This window comes from Oryx dammah, unplaced genomic scaffold (genome assembly GCF_014754425.2).
Source record: "Oryx dammah isolate SB20612 unplaced genomic scaffold, SCBI_Odam_1.1 HiC_scaffold_28, whole genome shotgun sequence".
NCBI classification, from domain to species: domain Eukaryota; kingdom Metazoa; phylum Chordata; class Mammalia; order Artiodactyla; family Bovidae; genus Oryx; species Oryx dammah.
Window position 1 is genome coordinate 92818081 of NW_024070212.1, and position 17096 is coordinate 92835176.

Genomic DNA, 17096 nt, shown 5'->3' on the forward strand with positions numbered 1-17096 from the left:
TGCCTGGAGAATCCCACGGACAGAGGAACCTGGCGGGCTACAATCCACAGGATCACAAAGAGTCAGACACAACTGAAGTGACTTAGCATGCACGCAGGGTTTGATTAGATGTGGGTGGTGAGGGAAAAGGAGTGGATGTCAACTTCAGCAAGCGTCAGCCCTTGTTCAAGTATAGATTATGGACCCCATCCACAAGCTTGTGATTTCAGTAGGTCTAGAGTGGGACCTAAGAATCTGAATTTCTGAGAAGTTCTCAGAAAAAGCTAAAGTTGCTAGACCTCACTTTGAGAGCCACTAGAATAGAGGCTGACTTCCAGGTCTCTTTGTCCAGATACATGTCTTATTATTAATAGATCTACTCCTTGAGTTTGCAGTGCTGTTGCACCTAGTCACTCTGTTCTTGATCTGTGGCTTCTGCTTCATAGTGTGAAGTACCTCTAATCTTTCTTGTGCATAAAGAGAGTTTTTAAAAATAATAATTGCAAGCTTACAGCACTTACTATATACCAGTACTATTTGAAGCATTTTAATATACAGACAGTCCCCAGCTTATGCTGGTTCAACTTACAATTTTTCTACTTTAAAGATGGTGCAAAAGTAATACATATTCAGTAGGAATCATAGCTTGAATTCTGAATTTTTACCTTTACCCAGACTAGTGATGTGCTATATGATCCCCTCTCATGTTGCTGGGCAGCAGCCCACCTCCCTGTCCACTTCACAATCACAAGGGTGAACAACCAGTACACTTAAGACCACCGAGTATCCTGACAGACATTCTGTTTTTCACTTTCACTACATTATTCAATAAATTATATGAGATATTCAACACTTTGTTATAAATAGGTTTTGTGTTAGACAAGTTTGCCAAACTATAGGTAAATATAAGTGTTCTTACATCACATAACATTACATTAAGTGTTCTGAGCATGTTTAAGGTAGACTAGTCCAAGCTCTGATGTTCGGTGTATTAAATGCATTTTTGACTTAAATATTTCCAGTTTGTGATGGGTTTTGGGGGATATAACCCCATTATAAGTCAAGGAAGGTCTTTACACTGACTCATGTTAATCTCCATAACACTCCTTAAATTAGGTGCAAGTTTTGGAAATGTACAGTGAGAAGATCATTATCATTCCATTCACCTTTGCTAAGGTGTACTATGCTGGTTCAGAGCCTTGCCCTCAACACATCTGTAGGGGAGACAGATGTTACTTAATTTCCCGGCACTGCACACTGAAGATTACGATAGACATGCTGGGACACTCAGAGGAAGGAGAGAATATTTCTGACTGAGAGGATTGGGAAAGACTTCCCAGATGGGGTATCCCTAGGACACAGTATTCTGCTCCTAGCATTAGTAAAAGCATAGATGGCAGCTGTCAAAATTTAACAGCAAACATTGCGGCTTTAACAAGCCCACATCGTTTGATGGCAGGGCTCTGCTGATTGTGAAAGACTGGCAGACAGTCTCCTGGAAAGCCTCATTTAAGGGACGTTCATTACTTGGTGAATTCAACCTTATCCAAGGTCTGACCTTCAAGTTTAGAAACCTGATTTTCATCAGTAAAAGAGACAGAGCTCGTGTTAAGCAAGTTCTCAGGGACTGCTATAAAGACCAAAATGTCCGTTTCCAGTAAATGTTGCCCTAGGGCTTGTGGCGCCCACATTTAGTTGAATAAGACTCCTTCTCTCTGCCCATGCTTGAATGCCTCCTGCCTGTGAGGCTCCTCACTCTGCAGCCTCCTTGGATAAGCATGTTCTTAAGACTAATGTGTTTAATCAGGCTACAGCCTTGTTTGGCTGGTTGGGTAGCTATAAAGTCTCTTTGGAGTGACTTGGCATTTCCTGCTTTCATCACATATGTGGACTATATATTTAGCTCCTCCTAAGGCTGACTTTCCCATTTCTGAGTTCTTAGTGAAACATCTCACTCCCTGGGCTCTGACCTCACCCTCTCTCTGATCATATCATTTATTGAGTGTATATGTGCCAGGCTTTCTCCTTGACTCATCCTCCTCCAAACCATCCTCACAACTCTGCCTTCTAAGTATCTCTCAAATCTGTCCCCTCTGTCTCCTGCGCCACTTCCCCAGGTCAGGTCTCCATCATCTCTCTTCAGGTTTTTGCTTAAGCTTCCAAATCTCCTTGCCACCAATCTCTGTTTTTCTCTCTGCTTCCAGACCATCCTCCATGTGGCAGTCAGATTCTTGTAGAATCGAAATCTGCCTTATCACCCCTGTAATAAAACATCCACTGATCCCTGTCATATTAAGGTTCATAGCCTAACTCCGTGAAGGCTTTTCCTTAATAACTTTTAAGTTCTGACTGGTATTGAATCAGTAGTGGCTTGACCATATAAGATGTGTTTTCTTTACTCCTTTTAAACAAATCTTGAGAAAATGCCACTTGAAGGAAACACAGCCACTCTTAATATGATTGTCGCATATAGAACCCTTTTATAGATTGTGCATAATTTCACTCCCTAACTTGATGCTTCTCAGCAGGTAGTCTGTAACTTCTTAGTTGGGTTGTGAAGTCAGGGTAGTGCAGCCAGCAGCATGGAGAAAATGGAAAGAGTACAGGCACTTGGTTCCGGACCACCTGAAGTGAATGTCACAATAAAGTGACTCACGTGTATATAAAAGTTGTGTTTATACTACACTGTAGTTTATTTGAAGTGTGCAATAGCATTGTATCTAAGAAAACAATGTACCTACCCTAATTTTAAAACACTTTATTGCTGCTGCTAAGTCGCTTCAGTCGTGTCCGACTCTGCAACCCCATAGATGGCAGCCCACCAGGCTCCCCCGTCCCTGGGATTCTCCAGGCAAGAACACTGGAGTGGGTTGCCATTTACTTCTCCAATGCAGGAAAATGAAAAGTGAAAGTGAAGTCGCTCAGTTGTGTCCAACTCTTAGCGACTCCATGGACAGCAGCCTACCAGCCTCCTCTGCGCATGGGATTTTCTAGGCAAGAGTACTAGAGTGGGGTGCCATTGCCTTCTCTGATGCAGGGTTGCTTCAGACATTTAATTTGTAAAAAGCATAATATCTGCAAAGTATGATACAGCAGAGAACAGTAAAATGAGGTATGCCTGTAAACTAGAATGAACACCCATGTACCAATAATCAGCTTCAATGAATACCAGTTCATGTCCAGTCTTATTTTGTATATTCCTACCCAGTTCCCTTTCCGATTATGTTGAAGCAAACCTTATATTACACTTGCAGATTTTTTAGTATGTTAATAATTAGCATTTTAAAAATTGTGAAATAGAATTTGTTATTAATATATACCAGGTCACAGGATAAAATGAGAGTCATTTTTTTAAGCATCTCTTTTCAAGTAAGAAATGTGGGTCCTAATGTATATACAGGTTAATAATGTAAAGGATTATCTTATGAAGGGAAGGTATGTCTTTGCTGAAAGACCCGACTTATTTTTCTTCTCCTCTGCAATAAGTGTACAGAATGTGTTCAGCTGTCCAAGACCTGAGAGGTTAATTTCAGCCTCTCCTTTCTATTTCCTCTGGAGTCAAAACCTGAGAGGACTGAGTTATTTTGTAAAAAGGAAAAGAGACAAGGAAAAGTAGCTGACACTAAGGACCATCTCTGAGCCTGTCTCTAAGGCGTTTAGTATGCATTACCCTACTTAATGCTCACAACACTATTACAGATGGTAAACCTGTTGTATAGAGAGATGGTAATGACTTGGCCAAGACCCCAGCCTAGGTGCATTGACTTTGAGACCTGCTGTTCCAGCACACCAGGCTGTCTTTTGCATCCTTGGCCTTATAAGGCCCTTTGAGCCTGAGTGTCAACAGATACCAAACACAGCAACCCTGGGCCCTAAGCAAGAACTGATGTTCTCAAAGAAGACCCCGAGCAGCTCAGCTTCCTGAGAAGGTTCCTGGCCTTACTGTTTGCTAGCTGTGTGACTTTGGGTAAATCTCTTTAACTTCTCTGGTCTTCAGTGGGGATTATAGTTACTTCACAGTTATTGTGAAGATTAAAGATGATGAATATAAAGTCTTCATTCCTGCTACATGGCAGATATTCACCAAGTAAGAGCCGTCATGTCTGTGTTTTAAGAAGACAGAAAAAAATATTTTAGGAAAATGTCTCTATATGATTAAGGGAATAAAGTTGTTGAAATAAAGTTGTTATCTTGAAAGTTTATTGATATTAAATGTTCCCCACTGGTTCTGGATAAAACTATCACACATTGTCCAGCATTATTCTCTTTTGTTTGCATCAACTCATTTAGTCCTCACAACAATACTTGTAGTAGGTGGTGGTGTTATCCTCATTTTACGGATGAGAAAACTGAAGCACAGAGAGTTTAAGTAATTTGCCTGAAGTCAAAAGCAGCTATCAAATGTTTAGGCCAAGATTCTAACCCAGGCAATCTGGCTCCAGAGCACAGGAAAGAATATTTATTAAACCTGCTATACCTTGAGGGGTAGGGGGTGGGGATGTGAGATTCAAAATAAGATAAACTTTGGGAAACTGGTTCATAAACACTATGTGCATTCTAAAATCTTGGGTGGCAGGCAGACTGGGACTGGGATTAAGATACATACTCTAATCTGGCTGCTTGGGTTGAGTCCTAGCTCTGCCACTTAACTAGCCTTTGTTATTTCACTGGATTGCTTAATCCTCTACTTCATTTTCTCAACTATAGTAATTGAGGTTGTAAAAGGACATACCTGATAGGATTATTTTGAGGATGAAATGAGTTGGTACATAAGATTTTAGAATAATGCCTAACAAAGTTCTAAGCAAATGATGGTGATGAAAATAATAATATGATGAAGCTGTCCAGATGTCAAAGAAGAACAGGAAGCCATGAAGTTTGAGAACCCTTGGAGTGAATCCCAGTTCTTTCTCCCCCCTCCTTTGGCTGCCCTACTCAGCTTTCGGGAATCTTTAGTTCCTTGACCAGGAATTGAACCCTCCCCCATCAGTGAAAGTTCTGAGTCCTAACCACTGAACCTCCAAAGAATTTCCCCCAGTTCCTAATTTGATCTCAGGAACATTTCTAAACTGACTCAAATATTCTCAAAGCAGAGTTGCCCAGAATACAGGTAGTGTATGTAAATGCCTTCAGCATTCTGTCTGCGACTAAGTAGAAACTTGATAAATATTAGCTCCCTCATTCTCAGTAGTGAGCGTCTATTATGTGTAACAATGGTGTTAGGCTCCGTGGAAGACACAAATGCGAGACTTTCTCTGTACCTTCAGATAGAAATCTGAAGACTGGGACTAATATAGTCATCTATAATCAATATAAGGATTAAAAAAATATATGGTGCTAAATGCTCTGAGAGAAAATCTCTGAAGAGGGAGCTAGTCCTCCATTGGGAGATAGAGGAAGGCTTCCTATAGGAAGTAGTGGTGTTTGTGGGTTTGGAGGCTGGGTGGGACTTTAATCCCACGAGGATTAAAGAGACCAGGCCATCTGAGCTCCTGTGATATTTATGCCTGCAAGCCTAGGAGGAAGTTGGCTATCTGTAGTGCCCAGTGCTGACAGACTGGGCAAAAAGCTCTGTGAGCTGAGGGGTTTGGGTTTCTGAGTACACTGTAACTGGAATTTCCAGATCTGGAAGCTCTAGCTTTGTGGTCAGATAGGCAGCATTCTCGGACCCTTGTTGATCTGCCAAGGCCATGACATGAGTGCTCAGAGAAAGGGGGAAAGGTTGTATTTTCTCTGCTGCTTATTAAGGAAAAGTGAGAGAAACTGCCCATGTGAGCCTTGAGGCTTCTGCCCTCTGCTTTGACCAGGACTCCCACTCTGTGCGCTGCCCACCTGTAGGCCACAGGCAGGGTTGGGGGAGCACCAGATGGAGCAGACAGATCTGGTTGTAAGGCTTATTCTCAGGGAAGTCAGCGAACCATTCTGAACCTCAGTTTCATCAACTGAAATGGGGGTGAGTATTTAATAAGATGAAATTAAATGAAAATTTATATAAAACACCTGGCTTAGGGTTTGGCACATAACAATTAGTCACCATTTGATGCATCAATTGTGTTGCTCAAGACGTAGGATACAGACCCAGCCCAAAAGGAGACAGAAGTGGTCCCATTGCCATCTTGCTCCCCTGACCTGTGTTCACCTCCCCCTACTCTCACAGAAGTCTCCAGGGAGCCCTGAATCCATCCTACACACTCCACCTTGGAGTGATCCTTCTCAAATACCTCCTCAAGCTGCTCCCTTGCTCCTCACCCTTAGTAGAGCTCCCACCCTCCCCACCCCCGTGCAACCTGCTGGGCTGCACTGCCAGAGGCTCACTTGCTCCAGAGCTGATTCTTCTATTTATTACTGTTTTTAAATAAAAAATGAAAATGTACATTACCTAAGACAAAATATGGGGTTCCAAAGAAAGTATGTGCTGGAGACAGGTTCATTCTCCTCTGTCTCCCACCTCCCACAGGGGCTGGGAGCCAGAAGTCTGTGAGCAGGGCCATGTCTCAGGGCCTTGCTCGGCCAGCAGCCTGCACTCCCACACTCCAGCGGCTCCTTTCCTCCTGTCCGCTCCTTGCCCGCCCCTCCTGCTCTGTGCCCTGCACTTTGAGGGCAGCCCCAAGCCCCTGACCCCATTCAGGTACTGCCCTGGCAAGGCGGGTTCTGCACTTGGGCAGGTGGGAAAGGCATTGGTGACGCCATCACCCCTCGATACGGAGTACGGGCTCAATACTGGGAGTGGAGGGGCCGCGGATAGGTCCTGGCACTGCCACTGGCTCTCTGTGTGACCTTGGACAAATCCCTAGGGTCGGGGGGAGCGGCTCAGTTTCTCATTGTCTCGACGACCGTGGACGGGAGTGGTCTCGCCCTGGGACCGCAGGTCGGCTCTTGGACACCAACGCCCCTGCCAGGCAGGGAGGCGCCCGGCCGGGCGGGGAGGAGCCACGGGGCCCGCCCCGCCCACTCCGTCCAGGTGCGGCCACCCGAGCCGCCGCTACTGCAGCCGCCGCCGCGAGGGGCCGCCCGCGCCCCCTCCGAGTCGGGCCCGCGTCCATGGCCTTTCTGACCGCCTGGAAGGGGGCGGCCTCCGGGAAAAGCGACTACAGGTACTAGGCGTGGGTGGGACTCGGCGGGAGGCGCGGGTGGGACTGCGGGACGGCAGCCGACAGAGGGACAGCTGACGGGACATAGCAGGCGACGGCAGCGTGCGGGTTGCTGGGCGCGGGGTAACGGCCGGAGGGCCCCGGGAGGGGCAGCCCACTGCCTCTCACCACCAGCCGCGCCAAGTGTCGCTTGCTCGCCTGTTATGGCCCCCAGCAGGGCTGGGCTTGGGAGTGAGGAGATGCCACCCATCACCCCGGTGCTTCACCGGTGAGGGCAGCTCAGGTGGGCTGGACCTGGGCCGGACTGGGAGTCAGGTGTGGGCGGCTGCGCCTCTCCTCCAGCAGGGCTGCTCACATCCCTCACCCTCCACATCTGGGGCAGCAGCAGTGTGGAGGGAAATCCTAGGCTGAAGCGGGCATCCATGTGCACCACAGCTCCTCCCAGTCAACCCCTTCAGGGGTGTGTCATCACCTCTGTGTGTCACCCCCAACTCCTGAGTGAGTTGGTATCTCAAGATGTGTTCTCATGAGAAGAGGAAGAGGGGACAGTCCTGGTCTCCCTTCTGAGCTTTGACCCCTAATTCCTTTCCTTTGTATATTTAAAGCTCACCCTAACTACCCTCCCAACAGCTCCATCTGACTGTCCTGTTGGCACATCAAACTCGGAAAGCCCCAAATCAAACTTCACATCGCACCCTCAAACCTGTTCCTCCTGTGTTCCCATCTCAGTGAAGGGCATAGTCATCCACTCAGTTGCCCAAGCCTGGAATCTGGGAGTCATCTCTGTCACCTCCCTCCCTCACCTCCACCCTAGTCTCCAAGTTCTGCTGATTTTAGCTTCTTGATGACTCTTGAAGCTGTTCATTCCCCTTGGACTATTGCAACAGCCCCTAACTTTTCCATTTCCTGACCATCCTTCAGACTGGTCTTTTCTAAATAAAAAACCAGACCATGTCATTTTTCTGTTTTAAAACTCTTCTGTGGCTTTCTATCACTTAGTAGTAAAAGGTCAAGACTCTCCAGGGGAGGGGCTGTGACCTGCCCAGGCCCACTTCCTATCACTCTGTGACCCTCACTCTGGTCCAGCAATAACAGCTGGCTTTGTAGGACTCTCACAACTGTGCTGAGCTGCTCAGGGCTACCTCTGCCTAGAATGCCATCTACCACTCCTGACAGTCACCCCATAAAATTCAATTTTAGATGACTCTTTTCTTTAAATTTTTTTTTTTACTATTAAAATAAACTTTTAATTCAAGGGTAGCATACATACAGAAAAATGCACACACTTTAAGTGTACAGAGCTCAATGACTCTTCACAAGGTAACCAGTACCCATGTAACCAACACCCAGATTAGGACACAGACCATTACCAGCCCCCAGTGTCTCCCTTGTGCCCCTCCCAGGGGCAAGTCCACAAAGGTAACTACTATCCTGACTTCTAATACCATAGGTTTGGTTTTTCTGGGTACTTTTGTTTGTGTGTTTGTTTTAATTGAAGTATAGTTGATTTACAATGTTGTATTTAGATTCTGGTGTATAACAAAGTGATTCAGCCATGAGGAAATGGCAAACCACTCCAGTATTCTTGCTGGGATAATCCTGTGGACATAATCCTGGAGGGCCACAGTCCATGGGGTAACAGAGTCAGACATGACTGAGCACACCCACATGCACACACACACGTATATGTGGCTTAAAATAGAGCAGTGTGATGGACAGAAAAATCCATTATGCCCAGAGCATTTCCAGCAGTGAGGATATTTCCTGTCAAAGCCTGAGATGTGTCTGAAGAGCAGAGAGGTGTCTGTGTCATTGAGGATCCAGGAGGCAGGCTACCCAGAAGAAGGCAGAGTTTGGATTTTATTGTGTATTGGGAGACACGACTGAAGTGACTTAGCAGCAGCAGCAACAGCAGAGGGCATTAGGAGGAGATTTACATATTTAAAACTGACCCTGCTGCCCGTGGAGAAAGGATATTGCTGGAAGACAGAGCATTTTAACACTGGGTCGTAGTCATCCCCTTCTGTCTCCCCGCTACATATGAAGAGGCGACAGGGTTCATCTACCTCCATGTCCTTGAAGCCCAGCACAGTATGCTTCGGTCTTGATGAGAACATGGGGGAATGATTTCTGAGGAGGGTGAGATCGCTTGGCTGAGGGGATGAGGAGAAGCTGGATCCACGTGGATTTCTTGCCCGCCTGCCCTCCTGTAAGAACCCAGTTGCGCTCTGTCTTGTAGCCCCCTATGTGAGGAGTGTAGGTGAGGACCTGAACACGCCTAGCTTTCTACCTCAGCTGGAACTTGCTGGTCACAAATACCCAGAGAATTCTGACTCCCAGATGCCCTTACAGAGTCTCCCACCTGAGGCAACAAACCGGGTCTCCATTCGCTCAGCTCGAGGCCTGTGACTTCTTCACCCGCGGCCCTCACCCACCACGCTGCCTTGTCTCCCGCAGCCTGGCCAAAGGCTAAAGGGCTTGGGAAGGTGCTCAGCCCCAGCTTTACCATGTACATACTGGCTCTATGACCCTGATTCAGCTGCCTGACCCACGTGAGCCTCAGTTTACTCATCTGTAAAACAATAGCTGCTCACTGAGCGGTGGCAAGGCCTGGTGAAGCCACACTGGTAAAGGGCCTGACAGACAGCCGCTGGGGCAGATTTGGTGATCAGTAAATGTGAGCTCACTGCTACAAGGGAATCCTCCGTCTATGGTATTTGCACTGAACAGAGGGGACTCAGAAAGGTTTAGTGACTTCCCTGGTGGTCTGGTGGTTAAGAATTGGCCTGCCAATGTAGGGGACCAAGTTCAACCCCTGGTCCAGGAAGATCCCACATGCCACAGAGCAACTAAGCCCATGAGCCTCAACTACTGAGCCCACATGCCACAACTACTAAAGCCTGTGTGTCTAGAGCCCGTGCTCCACAAGAGAGAAGGCACAGCAATGAGAAGCCACCACCAACGAAGAGGAAGCCCCGCTCACCACAACTAGAGAAAGCCTGTGTGCAGCAACAAAGACCCAGCAGAGTCTAAAATAAATAAATAAATAAATGAATCTTTAAGAAGAGAAAAAAAAGGAAGGTTTGGGAGCCAGTGGTGTGATTGCAGGCACCAGAACTGGGAAGCCAGGAACTGTTAGAAGAGGGAAATGATGCCTGTGCATCTTAATATAGTAACGGCCACCTACTTGGCCTACAAACAAGGTCCCTTTCAGTCATACCAGTACATGCCCCCCACCATGGCTGCTCCTATAGGAGAGGAAGTGCAAGCAGGCAGGATGCTTTTAAGAGAGTAATTCAGTGGCAGAGCTGCTGTGGGAGAGAGGGCTGCCCCAGGGATGGAGGGACCTTGCTGAAGAGGCCAGGGGCCTGCAGGGCCTGTGTGGACAGGTTTCCAGCTCTCAGTTTGAGCCTGAGTTCACGGGCTCTAAGATAGGGAGTGTCAAATTTGATGACTGGAATCCTTGAGCTGTTAAGGGGTCCCTTCCTTGGCTCTGGATCTGGACTCAAGGCCAGTGCTGAATTTTCACCTATGGGATTCTCAGAGCCTGTGAGTTGAGGCATCTGTGATGGTCAGACTCATGATTTAAAATGTGAAGTTTTACATTCTTGAAGTTCCTGACCCCAGGATTCTGATTTATCCCCTTTGGCCAAGGGCAGCTGCACGGGGTGGGAGAGGGCTCTGATGTGGGAGTCACCATGTGGCCCCTCCGATTCCAAACCCCTGGTGAGGATACCATGGCCCAAGGTGGTAGCATGCCTGACATATTTGGAGAAGAACAAGGAGGCCAGTGTGGCTGAATCAGAGAGTAAAGGAAGGTGACACCAGAGAGAGAGAGAGACGGCAGGGAAGGAGGGCTGGTGAAGACTTTAACTTTTGCACTGAGCACCATGGGGAGCCAGTGCAGAGGTGTGAACAGAAGAGTGACATGGTCTGATCAAGTAGGGCTGGAGCTGTGTGGAGAATAGACAATAAAGGGACATGGGTGAGAGCAGAGAAAATAGGGAATATGCAGTCATCCAGGCAAATAAATTCTCTATAAATTTAGCATCTGCAGAACAGTTCAGTATAATTCATTGAACTAATTCCTTATCTATGGGCATTTAAATGATTTTCAGCTATATCTTTATTATAAGAAACACTATGATGAACATCCATGCACCATAAATCTTTGTGTCTGTGATTATTTCTTAAGATATGATTGCTGCCTAGGTGTTACTGGTTGTCTTTCTAAGGCTCTCAGCCCATAATTCCAGTTACCCTTCAGAAAGATAGTGCCACTTTCTACTCCGACCAGCAGTGAGTGAGGTGGCACATTTGCCCTGAGGGAGATATTAGATGTCCAGTGGGTGCTGCCCTTGTAGTCCTGCAGGTCTGGGTGCATGTCATAGGGGAAGTCCCTGTTCTCTGGCTAGCCTTGCAGGGTTCCAAAACTCTTTCAGGTCCATTTGCTTATTTTATTGGTCATGTCAGTCTTGTTATCCCTGCTTTATGAGTGAGGAAACTAAAGCTCAAAGAATAATGACCAGGCCCATTCTAAGAGCTTTATGTCTATTATCTCATTTAATCCTTACAACAACCCAGTGAGGTTGGTGCCGTCAACATCCCCATTTCAAAGACAAAATCACTGGTCCATGGTGTCAGAGGTGGGGTATAAGCCCCAGCTTGCAAACCTGCTCTCTAAAACACTCCCTCCCTGCCCTGCCTGAAGCCAGTAGAGTGACCTGCTTGGGGGCTACGCAGCTAGGACACGGTAGGGCTGGGAGTCCAGCCAGATCTTCCCGATTCTGCAGCTCTGACCTCTGACAGGATGCCACTCAATTTCAGAACCCCCTCATTAGCAGTCTGCATCTTCTTTTCATTCAAAATTGTTCTTGGTTTTTGTGCCTGACAGGTCGTTCCTTTCTAAGACCCACCTTTGGCAGCTCTAGGGGACCAGACTTTTGAAAAAGAGCTCAGATCCCAGAAACCAAGCACATCAGAGCCGGGAGAGCCCTTGACCTCCTGGTCCAATCTTCTCTTCCTTTTATATTTGGTGGGGAGAGAGAAACTAAGGGCCAGAGTGAGACAGTAACCTGTCCAAGATTACACAGCTAGTAAGGACCAGAGTCCATGGGGAGGGAGGAGGGCAGCCCAAGGAGCAGGCCTAGTTCTCCCTAAGGGCCTCTCTCCAGGGAATGTTGAAGAACTGTGACTGGTTTGGCCCTCTTCCAGGGCCCTTTGTGGATGAGCCTGTTTACTTGAGAATTATTAACGAGCTCAAGCCTGTAACCTGCTGGGTGGAGCTCACTCACTCACTTTAAGGAAAACCAGCTTCACAGTCACCAGCTCAGCTGGGTTGGGAGGGCTCTAGGGTCTGAGGGGTAGTTCTGGGTCTTAGAGACAGTGGAGGTGGGATGCTCCATGTAAGGGAGGGGCCTGGAGAAAGGCACCGAAAAGGCAGCTGTGAAGAGGGGAGGGGACCCGGGGCCCTGAGTAATGCTTGGCAAGCTTATGAGCATGCCTGAGAGGTTGCCACTGTGACCGCAGGTTTACAGATGGGAAGACTGAGATTCAGAGGGGCAGAGCCAGAGCTGACTTCACAGCTTAAGCTCCTTCTACAGTGGCATCACTTTTCATGTGCTCAGACCCCTATTTGTGTGACATCTCCCCTACCCATTTCTACATACTTTCTCTATAGGATAGAGTTGAGATTTGGTTTAAGGCATGCCTAGACCTGAGTCCAAGTCACACTTGGTTCAATCCTCAGTTTTCTCATCTGTAGGATGGGAGATGGAGCTACTGTGGAACTTTCTAAAGCATTCTGAGGAGGTTAGTCATTGAAAGCTCTTTTTTTTTGGGGGGGGGTCACACCATGTGGCTTGCAGGATATTAGTCATATAGCATCATCTACTTGATGGACATGAATCTGAGCAAACTCCAGGAGATAGTGGAGGACAGAGGAGACTAGAATGCTGCACTCCATGGGGTCACAGAGTCGGATACAACTTAGCAACTGAAAAACAAGTTCCCTGAATGGGGACTGAACTCACCCCAGCAGTGAAAATGCTGAGTCCTAACCACTAGTTCAGTTCAATTCAGTTCAGTCGCTCAGTTGTGTCCAGCTCTTTGCGACCCCATGAACCACAGCACACCAGGCCTCCCTGTCCATCACTAACTCCCGGAGTCCACCCAAACCCATGTCCATTGTGTTGGTGATGCCATCCAACCATCTCATCCTCTGTCATCCCCTTCTCCTCCTGCCCTCAGTCTCTCCCAGCATCAGGGTCTTTCCCTGATGAGTCAGCTCTCCACGTCAGGTGGCCAAAGTATTGGAGTTTCAGCTTCAACATCAGTCCTTCTGATGAACACCCAGGACTGATCTCCTTTAGGATGGACTGGTTAGATCTCCTTGCAGTCCAAGGGACTCTCAAGAGTCTTCTCCAACACCACAGTTCAAAAGCATCAATTATTCAGTGCTCAGCTTTCTTTATAGTCCAACTCTCACATCCATACATGACCACTGGAAAAACCATAGCCTTGACTAGACAGACCTTTGTTAGCAAAGTAATCTCTGCTTTTTAATATGCTGTCTAGGTTGGTCATAACTTTCCTTCCAAGGAGCAAGTGTCTTTTAATTTCATGGCTGCAATCACCATCCGCAGTGATTTTGGAGCCCAGAAAAATAAAGTCAGCCACTGGTTTCCCCATCTATTTGCCATGAAGTGATGGGACCGGATGCCATGATCTTAGTTTTCTGAATGTTGAGCTTTAAGCCAACTTTTTCACTCTCCTTTTTCACTTTCATCAAGAGGCTCTTTAGTTCTTCTTCACTTTCTGCCATAAAGGTGGTGTTATCTGCATATGTGAGGTTATTGATATTTCTCCCGGCAGTCTTGATTCCAGCTTGTGTTTCCTGCAGCTCAATGTTTCTTATGATGTACTTTGCATATAAGTTAAATAAGCAGGGTGACAATATGACCACCAGGGAATTCCCTGGAGGTCTTCTTAAGCTGAGAGATAGTATCAGTGGAATTAGTCTATATGAGGCTTCTCAGGGCCACCGAGAAGTGCAGTGAGCCCAGTTGCTTCCTCTTGCTGGTTGGGGAGAAAATGAGAGAGGAAAACAGGCCCACCATTTCCTAGGCACAAAGCACCAGAAAAAAAGGTCCCCTGGCAGGGGAGGAAGGAACCCAGGACTCAAGATGCTCTCCTGGTCCCCTGGAAATAAGTAGATGACCTGAACAAGGTCACCTGGGTTGGGAGGTGGAAATAATGGTAACTCACGGACTCCCCAGATCTGGGGCTGAGCCAGAGTTCCTGGGGGCTGGGAACTGCCTGGGTGGAACCCTCCTGAAGGATAGGCCATTCTGATGCTCTGATTCACCAGGAGAGTGGCTCCAGCATCACTGCTACTACTGTGGTATAGACAGAGTTCCAGCTCTGAAGGCAGAGCTGAGCCTCAGTTTTCATCTGTACAAGGTGGGGAATAATAACATCTGCCTTGGCCCCACCACTGCCAGCATCAGAGCACTTAAATAGCACTGTAGGCACATGCCAGGCACTATCCTGGGCATTTTACACATAGGAATTCTTAATCTTCAAAATGACCTTTTGAAGCAGGCAGAATTTCCATTTTACTGAGGAAGAAACTGAGGCTCAGAGAGGTGGTTAAATGTGTACATTAAAATGAGATAATCCACATTATATACTTAACATATACAGCACATAATAAGCCTGTGATGAATGTCAGTCATTATTGTAATCATTACCTGAGAGGAAAATGGTAAAGTGCTAGGCCCAGTTTTCAAGTTTTTGGTGGTTAGTTGGGCACTGACACAGAGATGTCTGATCAGACCCAGAGGCCCCCAGTCTGATGGCAGAGACAGTCACATACAAACCCCACCCCATCCCCACCACACAGATGGTGTTTGCCCCAGGTCATAGGGGAGGTCAGAATGGGTTAGAGCAGTGTGTGCCCAGGAAGCTACTGCCCCCATTAGGGAGGAAGGGCTTCCTATGCATATGAACTGAAACCTTCAGGGTGAGTAGGAGCTTTCACACATGGCAGGTTTTTAATAAATGTTGGTCAAGTACAATTAAAGATTTACCTTGAAGCTAAGGTAGCATAAAACTTCAGAACTCCTCACTTACTTGGCCCCTTCCAAAGCTTTGGGAGGACCCTCTAAATTTTATATTGATAAATTTGTATTCTTGTTTTTTTTTAAAAAAAAGCCTTTCAATTATATGTTTTTGGATTGTCCCTTGGTTAAACAAATGAATAATACATAACAAGGAAGAAGGTGTGTTCCAGGCAGAGGGAATGGCATGTGCCAGTGCCTAGAGACCTGAAAGTGCATGGCAGGTGACAAGACACTCCCCACCCCCACCAGCATCTGAGTCTCCTCCACCAGCCTGCTCACCCAGGCTCCTCTTTAACACATTGCTGGGCTTCTCACCAGCTTCACAAACTCCAGCTGTCATCAGTGTGCCTTTGCCACTTCCAAGCTCTTTGATCCATATACCCATCTGGTACATCCTTTCTACAACTTCCTTGTGTATAAACAATATAAACTTCAAAACTCAACTCTGTCCACCTTCTCCAGTAAGCCTCAGACTCCTCCAGCTTCTGTAGCATTCTCCCTTACCCAGACTTCTAAAGATGACGGTGGATATTATCATAGTCGGCTTCTTGCAGTTAAATAGCTTTTCCATGCCTATGTCAGAATCCCAGAGATGTGATGGCCCTTGCTTGTGAGCATCTGGCCCCTGCTCACATATGGACAGAATAAGAACTCACTACCTTTCCAGGCAACCTGCCTAGATTCAAACAGTTGTCCCTAAAGCCTCTCCCCTCTGCCACCGGGCCCAATCTGCCTGGCTCCTCCAGGACCTAGTCCAAGCCCTCTTTCTAACATGGCTGCTTCTACAGGCTCCTCCTATTTCCTTTTCTGACATCCTGGAGCTCAGGGCTGATCCAGGGGTGCTGAAGCCCCTCCTCCCTCTGTCCCCTGCCTTTGTGAAGGGACAGCTCTAATGGCAGCCACGTGCTCTGATGAGTCATGATCAAGAGCATCTGGAGCCTGGAGGTGGCCGCTGGTTAACTCTTCATGGGCCAGTGGCTCTTCTGCCAGGAGGCCTGGTCGACTTTAACTTAACTCTGGTCCTAGACATAGACCTGAGGGCTGGGCACATAGTAGGCGTCTGAAGTGTTATGGGTGACTCCACATAGGCCCTGGGGATTCAGGGGAGAGGGGGCCAAGAAGGCAAGAGTGTGTGGAGTCAGGAGGGTTGAGTTCCAATCACAACTTGCCATTTCTTAGGTGAGTGGCCTTGAGCAAGTCACATGAAGTCAGTGCCTCAGTTTCCCCATCTGTAAAATGGCAGTTATGAGGATTCTTTGGGGAGGCAAGTGCAAACTGCTGGCTGGCAGTGAGTGCTAAATGGCATGATTTTCTGCCTTCTGGTCTCCTGCAAGCACAGCCAAGCCGTGGGCAAGTGGGTGGGATTAAAACCCAGGTCTTTCTCTGCATGATAGGCCCCCACCAACGCAGTAGGATGGCGAAGGGCTCAGGTCAGGGGCGCTGAGACGCGGGCCCCGTGGGGATGGGAGAGTGGCAGGGAGGTGGACCTCAGGTCTAGGAGAACTTTCTGGGCCCAGATTGCTGGGGCTCCGTGGAAGGCGAGAGCCCGCCCTCCCGGGGGCTGAGCGCAAAGGGTTCTCCAGCATGGGCAGGGCAGACCTTGGGCGACACGGCTCTCACTGTCAGAGCGGGGATGGGGGCTGTGGGGGGCGCCTTTCACCGGCCCCAGGCAGCCCTCCCACCCACGCCCGCTGCAGAGCCCACGTCTGCGGTCGGCCGCGGGCGGGCGGCGGCCTGGCCCCACTGCGCCGGTGGGCAGACCGAGGCCCGGCCCGGCCCCGCCGCCTTCCCCGCCCCCGGCGCGCCCCTCCCCGGGCGCCGCGTCCGCGGCTCGGCCGCACAGCGCCCGCTCGGGGTTCCGGCGGCAGCACCTGGGCCGCGGCTGGCGTCCGCGGGGGCACGC

The 17096-nt window shown here is 48.1% G+C and overlaps 1 protein-coding gene across 1 annotated transcript in view; it reads left to right on the plus strand.

Moving 5' to 3' along the window:
* Positions 1–6935: 6935 nt before the first annotated feature.
* TTC39A (tetratricopeptide repeat domain 39A) overlaps positions 6936–17096 on the plus strand; it is a 51349-nt gene continuing 41188 nt past the window's right edge. The window contains exon 1 of the mRNA XM_040231199.1: positions 6936–7073. Within this exon, the coding sequence (XP_040087133.1) occupies positions 7021–7073 (53 nt within the window). The 5' untranslated portion in view covers positions 6936–7020. The remainder of the gene's footprint in view (positions 7074–17096) is intronic.